This window comes from Portunus trituberculatus, chromosome 27, assembly GCF_017591435.1.
Source record: "Portunus trituberculatus isolate SZX2019 chromosome 27, ASM1759143v1, whole genome shotgun sequence".
Taxonomy (NCBI): domain Eukaryota; kingdom Metazoa; phylum Arthropoda; class Malacostraca; order Decapoda; family Portunidae; genus Portunus; species Portunus trituberculatus.
This window is the reverse complement of record NC_059281.1, coordinates 17,857,535-17,865,365: the sequence shown is the minus strand read 5'-3', so window position 1 is coordinate 17,865,365 and position 7,831 is coordinate 17,857,535. Positions and strand designations below refer to the sequence as shown.

The window sequence follows — 7,831 nt, the reverse complement described above, 5'->3', positions numbered from 1 at the left end:
CAAGAACCAAGAATCCCTCAGCATCTCTTTATTCCTTTCATTTTCTTTGACATTCCCCTTCTTACCTCAACTCGTATTCTCTTACAAGTCAATTTCCGCCACTGCATGATTTTATGTTTTCCAGTGTTCCGTTTTCTTTCACCTTAGAATGACAAAAACATTCTTATTTTTATTGTTGTGTTCAATTTGTTTATTGTTGTTGCTGCTGTTGTTTATATAACCGTTGTTTATTGCCCCTGTGCATCATTTATTGCGTGTTCTTAATATTCTTTCGTGGTATTTATGAAAAGAAGGAGGAGGAGGAGGAGGAGGAGGAGGAGGAGGAGGAGGAGAAGAAGAAGAAGAAGAAGAAGAAGAAGAAGAAGAAGAAGAAGAAGAAGAAGAAGAAGAAGAAGAAGAAGAAGAAGAAGAAGAAGAAGAAGAAGAAGAAGAAGAAGAAGAAGAAGAAGAAGAAGAAGAAGAAGAAGAAATAGAAAAAAAGAAGAGAAGAAGGAGGAGGACAAAATTAAAAGTAGAAGAAAGATGAGTTAAAGAAAGATAACGAAAAGCTAATAATCAAAACGCAAGAGTATGGCGTAACCAAAACTTAATAAATAAACAGTGCAGAACAAAATAACAATGAAAGCCACAATACTTAATGCAGACAATCAATCACACTAAGACCCTTCACCTTACTGCCTTGAGAACACCAGAACGTGACTAGCGCCTGCAGAACACACGAGAGAGAGAGAGAGAGAGAGAGAGAGAGAGAGAGAGAGAGAGAGAGAGAGAGAGAGAGAGAGAGAGAGAGAGAGAGAGAGAGAGTCAGAGAGGCGGAAAGACAAAGTGACAACGTCAACTGAGGCGGAAAGACACAGTGACAACGGAATCTCAGGTGTATTTTCTGTTGTGTGTGTGTGTGTGTCAGTGTGTGTGTGTGTGTGTGTGTGTGTGTGTGTGTGTGTGTGTGTGTGTGTGTGTGTGTGTGTGTGTGTGTGTGTGTGTGGCAAGACCCCTTCATAAATCAAGGATACTTTGCCATGAGACGCAAATCACTATAGGAATTTCTAAATAATCTTATTGCATTTTTTCTTTTCATTAATGATGCGCGAATCAGGCCAAGAAGACAATGCAATTCACCCTTTCTTTGTTGCCACTCAGGCGCCTCACCACAGACTGACTGGCACCGGCTGATGGGGTGACAAACAAGCACGAGTTCACTATTTTACCATGTTTGAAAAAAAAGTCATTGAAGACATCTTAGTTGACAACTCTCACCTTCAACCACAGCAGTGACACGACAACCTGCAGTGAAGGCCAGGAGAGCCGCTGCTGCCTGGTAGGAATATATATGGCGGCGCCAGCCCAGAGAGGCAAGTCACTTTAGCGACTCAGTCAGCAGTGAGCACCATGGTGAGCACTCTTCACCCTTTCATTGGCCAGCACGATGCTGATATTGCTATAGATGCTGTTTCTATATATGTTGAGGGCGGAGGCTGTCTTGCTCCCATCTATCCCCACCTGCCACCTCTCACTCCTTTCTCCTTCCGCAGAAAGTCTTCGCAGTTACCCTCGGCGTCAGCGTCCTGCTGGCCTCCTGCAGCGCCGGCATTATATACGGCGGCCACGGAGGTGGCGGGCATGGTGGAGTCACCACCAGGGTGGTTGTGTCTGGCGGCCACGGTGGTGGTGGTGGTGGTGGTGGCGGCGGCGGCGGTGGCGGCTACGGCGGTGGCGGCTACGGCGGTGGCGGCTACGGCGGTGGCGGATTCGGTGGTGGATTTGGCGGCGGGTTTAGTGGTGGATTCGGAGGTGGCTATGGCGGCGGCGGAATTGGTGGCGGACACAGTGGTGGAGTCACGAGAGTGGTTCACGTATCCTCTGGAGGCTACGGCGGTGGCGGCGGCGGCGGCGGCGGCGGCGCCGGCATTGGCGGAGGCTTCATTGGTGGCCACGGCGGCAGCGGCGGCGGCTATTACGGCAAATGAGATTCCCAGACTCCTTCAGCAGCAACACATTGTGTCTTGAACGACTTCGACCACCTGTATATACATAACACACTGCTCCTCCTCCTCCTCCTCCTCACACAGACGCATCGCCCCGGCACCGCATGAGCGCCAAGCCAAGTGATGGCGGGGTCAGATGTGCACAAAAAACAAACGCCGGAGAAATAACTAAGTAAGTGAACTCACAATAAAATGTTTGCAGCATCCACCTAATGCTTTATTTTTTCTCCTTTTCTGCCACCGGAGTAACCCTCCCTCCCACACACAGACGCGAAGGTGCTGTTTTATAACACCTGAACGCACCAACGTAGCAACACTCGCCCTATCTCTCAATAAGTGTCCACCAGGAGCGCAGATGAACTTCAATGTAGCGAAGGAGACTCACAAAAGATAGTTAGCCCAGAGAACCTGTCATGAAGATCTCTCGACTGCTATCTATTTGCCCAAATCCCCACCCTCTCTCTCTCTCTCTCTCTCTCTCTCTCTCTCTCTCTCTCTAAAGTATTACTTTAGAAAATTGTTCGAAGAGGAAAAAGGCAGCGGCAGGAAACTTTTTTTTTATTTCCCGTGTGGATCCATGAAGGTAATTGCATTTTTTATTATATATATTTTTGCTTTTTATTTTTATTACATTTCACACACACACACACACACACACACACACACACACACACACACACACACACACACACACACACAAAAAAAAAAATGTCGAGGAAAAACGCAGCACTAAAAATGAGTAAAACATGATGAAAAGAAAATATTCAAGGAAAATTGTTCGGTTTTTTATGTATCCTTGGTAATAAAATATTCACGCGTATACATTTTGATTTGTGTGTGTGTGTGTGTGTGTGTGTGTGTGTGTGTGTGTGTGTGTGTGTGTGTGTGTGTGTGTGTGTGTGTGTGTGTGTGTGTGTGTGTGTGTGTGTGTGGGGAGGAATGGTGATGCGTAGTGATTCTTGTGGAGATATAGAGATGTAAACGACACGCAGTGATAGTGTATTGAAAACAAACAAACAAACAAACAAACAAAAGAATAACACAATCGGAACTACCAGGTAATGCTAATGAAGTTTCGTATTTTCTGTAAATATATGAAAAAGAAAAACCCAGTTATTACTGCTCTGTGTTTTGCCTTTACAAGCAAGGCCACAGCAGCATCATAAGAGCAACCCAGTCCTCAGTCCACAGCAGCGAATGGCGTGAATAAAACTTTTTGACCACTCACATACATTTCAGAGCTCATGAGTGCATCCATTGATTTTACAATTTCACGGTGATCCGAATTCAATGATGTCATTTCTAGCAGCAGTCAATGGGGACGGGACTGTGTCACACTTTTAGTTTGACTTTGCCAACTGTATTCAACTGACACGGATTTTGATTTATATTCAATGTTTTCAACCACCACGAAATGAATTCTGACCTGTGTGACTAATTGTTTCCTTCCATCCCAAATTTTCCAAGAGGATGTGATCGCTCACTAACTCTCTTGTCGTTAATTGACTCTTCGTTATTTATGCAAATGAGCAAACTGTGATACACTGAATTCAGTTTATGAAGTGATTCAAATGCAATACTCCTACAATATCAATTGTCTTTACTTCAACAATTCATCACTGAAAGTGTGGAATTCGCATGCACAATGAAGTAGCCGAGCGCGTGCAATGAGCCACACCACACTACTCCCTGGTATATATATCCAGCATTTGACTGCTCAAGGATTTCAGCATTACTACCACGCGTGAGGGAGAGCGCGGGAACGAGAGCTCCAGGAGGGCAGGACTCCTATCCATATAGTTTTCTATCTATCTACCCATCTATCATAATGCACTGTACTGTTAATCATGTATTTGCATGTCCATTAATGATTCTCGGAGTCTCTCAAAGCCAGCACTACTTTTCATTTCAAGTTTCTTTGATGTTTGGCCTGATATTCAAAACCTGGTGTGTCAAGAGACTACCAGTGTAAATATCAAAGATATAAAAAAAAAATATGAAAGATAGACATCATCATAAATGGAAATGAATGCATTAAAATAATTACTGGAGGTCTTGAACACCCACTAAGTATGATGAAACACATCACGTTCACACCTTACAAGTCTCTCGCTGCATGTTCGGTTTGAAACACTGTACTGTCATGGTGCAACTCACACAAAGACCCTGCCCGGTGTACAATGTGCACGGCAAGGCAACTCACCACCCGGACTCGCCATGACTACCTTCTTACATCAAGCACCAAGCCATTGTCACACTCTGCTGATCACTCTTCTATCCTCAGTCAAGACTGACACTTCTCTGGTTCTCGCGTCTCCCACAGATTTAGACAATGTAGTAAAGATTATCAACTAGCAAAAAGTAGCAAGTAATTTAAACCCAACTTTGCTATATATTAGATTCCTTTTAATGTAGCACACTTCATTGAGCATGTGGGGATAACGGTCATATTGTATAATGTAACTGTAATTATAGTGTAAATATAATTAATTGTAGTGTTTAACTATGTAGTTTATTGACTTTAAATTATTGACTTTCAATTTAACTGAACAAGTGTTCAGGTTAAGGGTTGGTTGTTTTATGTATCATGCTTCATTTGTGTATTGCTTCACTTTTAATGTTCGAACCTTTAATTGAGTATAATGCAAAGTTTCTTTGATACTAGTGTCTGGCCGAGAGATCAGACACCTCCTGTAACCACCTGAGGAAAATATATAAAATAGAAAACGAGTTATTTGCTTCAAGTCCCTCGCCATATATACGCCCACAAACTGGTGACCCCGGAGTGACCTAGGGAGACACGGAGTGAAGACTGAGAAAATAAGTGAAGACGACGACTTAAAGGTGAAGCACAACACGTCTCCATTAAGCCACCCACGTTCATGGAGTCTTCAGTGGAAGGGTGGTTCACCATCATGGAGGCACAGTTTCACTTACAACGCATATCTTCAGAGTCAACCAAGTTCTATCTACGCTTCCACCCAACGTCGTAGGACAACTAACAGCGGATACGCTTACCTCTAAATCCTTTGACAGTCTCAAGCCCTAAGTGATTCAATTGTTTGAACGGACCAAACTGGAGTTGTTTGAACAACTTAACTCTACTGCAGGACGCCCGTCTGCTTACATGAATGAACTACTGAGCATCGCTACAAAGGTGGGTGTGAGTGAGGACTTAGTGAGGCACAAGTTTACACAAGCTCTTCCAGCTACGATTGGTACAGTTTTTGCAGCACAGAAAGACCTACCACTTAGTCGGCTGGCCAGTTAGGAGACGAGCTTATACCTTTGGCTCGAGGACAGCGACAAGACGATCGTCGGGCACTTCAGTTACGGGTTGAAACCCTTCCATGAAGGTCAACAACCAGTGGTGTGTCGTGCTCATCTGTACTTCGGCGCAAAAGCTCGAACCTGCAAGCCTTGGTGTAGATGGCCTACCAAAACGGAGTCCCTTCACATGCAGTCATCTTCAAGACCTACCTCCCCGGCTCGTTCAACTACTTCTGAAGCACCTGCCTCAACATCTAGTTCTTTAAACTAGATCGGCAGGTCTGTGCTACTGTTACTAGCCTGCCATTCCTGGAAGTTGCAGCTTTAGTTGGCGTCACAAAGATGAAGTTTTTGGTGGACACCGGTGCTGCCGTGTCTATCATACCCATAACCAAAATGTCCGGCCACTTTCTTCAACCAACACCAGTGAGTATTTCTAATGTAAGTGGTTCAAAGATTAAAACCTATGGTGAAGTTCTTGCATCTTAGAATACCTGAGCTTAAAAGGACATTTGACTGGGTGTTTGTAGTGGCTGATGTTACTACGCCACTTCTTGGCTATGATATTTTGACTGTAAAGGTAGATGTTTACGTGACAGCGTAATCCAGTTAGAGGTGCATGGTGAGCTAAGAAAACCCCATTATGTTATAAATACAGTGTCATGTCTACCTAAGAAAGTGTAGCTTCTTTTGGCGAAATACAAGTCTGTGATTGAACCACATCAAATAGAAAGGAATAAATGCCATGTCACCACTGCCTCTCATTATTGACACAGGAAGTTCTCCACCGTGCTTTGCTTCCCCTAGACGTCTACCATACGACAAACTGCAGGCCGCCAAGGAAGCATTCCAACCACTACTGACTTCCGGCATCATACGCCCCTCTCGTTCACCGTGGGCGTCTCCTCTACATCTGGTCCCCAAGAGTAAGCCGGGAGAGTGGCGGGTCACAGGTGATTACCGTTCCCTTAACGTAATCACCAAGCCTGATCGCTACCCTCTCCCGCATATATTTCAGAAGATGCAGGATCATAAGTTAAGGGTCTCGCTGGAAAAATGTCTTCAATGAAGAAAGCCTATGTTTCCTGGGACACCAAGTATCCTCAGAAGGCCTGCGACCACCACGAGAGAAAAAACTTCTAACATTCGTCGGCCGAAGGATTCTGCAACTTTACTACGCCGCTTCCTTGGTATGGTCAGTTTTTATAGGAGAATGATTCCTCACTTCTGACATTGTGCATGTTCACGTTTTGAGATTGTTCATATTGACTTTGTTGGCCCATTGCCACCATCAACACCTTATGGATCTCAATATTCTTCACTTGTCAATATCTACTAACCTGTATTGACAGATCAACAAAATGGCTAGAAGCAACTCCTGTAGCTGATATAACAGCCGCTACTGTAGCTGCCGCATTTTTGGACACCTGGGTATCTCGCTTTGGAGTTCCTTTGTATGTGGTAACCGATAGAGGTGCCCAATTTGAGTGACCTTTTTAGGGAATTATCACGTATGGTGGGATTTCATCGCATCAGGACCACGGCATACCACCCATCCTCAAATGGGCTTCTGGAGACGCACGCCTTACGCTGAAGACCGCGATCATTGCCAGAGGACAGGAATGGATTCAGGGGTCTGGTTATTCGCCTTTCACTGCCGTCACAGGAAGTCGGTTACTATTTCCGCGTCTTGCTAGAGAAACAGGCACTAAAACCTCAACATCAATTCATCCAGGACTTGGCACGTCACATGCAACATATTGACATTTTCTCTATCAACAGGTAGTGATCACAGCCTCCAGAACTCCTTCATTCCTCCAGATTTATTCCACACTAACCACATCTGGCTCAGGAGAGATCGCGTTCGTCGCTCGCTCGAGGCACCGTACACCGGTCCCTTTCGCGTGCACAAGAGGGCGGACAAGTGCTTCATTCTTGAACTTCCATCTGGCGCTCATGAAACTATCTCCATCAATCGATTGAAGCCTGCCTACTTACCACAGTCTTCATCTACGACACCGGCACGACCGTCTCCATCTCCTGAACCTGTCTCCAGTCCTAGTTTCGGACGTGAGGGCCATCGTGGACCGACGACGTCGAGCAGCAAGCCACAGCCTGTGCAAGATGCTGTGGTGCTCTCTTCAGCAGCCTCGGACAAGACGGACTGTGCGTATCAAGAAGGATCCTGACTATATTTATTACTATTAGTTCATTGAAATTTCTACGCTCCGCTCTAGGCGGGGGAATATTGTGAGGATAACGGTCGTATTGTATAATGTAACTAAATATAGTGTAAATATAATTAATTGTAGTGTTTAACTTTAATTGAGTATAATGCAAAGTCTCTTTGAAATTAGTGTCTGGCCGAGAGATCAGACAACTCCGAGAGATCAGACAACTCCTGGCTTCTCTAGGAGACACACCTCCTGTAACCACTTGAGAAAAGTATGCAAAATAGGAGACAACGAGTTATTCGCTTCAAGTCCTCACCATATATACGCTCACAAACAATGCCTGCTGTTCACCTCGCCACCATGCCTCGGACTGTTGTTACCACACTCTTAATGACTGCGTTG

At 44.8% G+C, this 7,831-nt stretch overlaps 1 protein-coding gene across 1 annotated transcript; it reads left to right on the top strand.

Moving 5' to 3' along the window:
• The first annotated feature begins 1,355 nt into the window (after nt 1-1,355).
• Nucleotides 1,356-2,193, top strand: LOC123509635 (acanthoscurrin-2-like). The gene is made up of 2 exons (XM_045264070.1): nt 1,356-1,392; nt 1,533-2,193. The coding sequence occupies exons 1-2, from the start codon at nt 1,390-1,392 to the stop codon at nt 1,965-1,967; spliced, it is 438 nt and encodes a 145-aa protein (XP_045120005.1). The 5' UTR covers nt 1,356-1,389; the 3' UTR covers nt 1,968-2,193.
• Nucleotides 2,194-7,831: the final 5,638 nt, after the last annotated feature.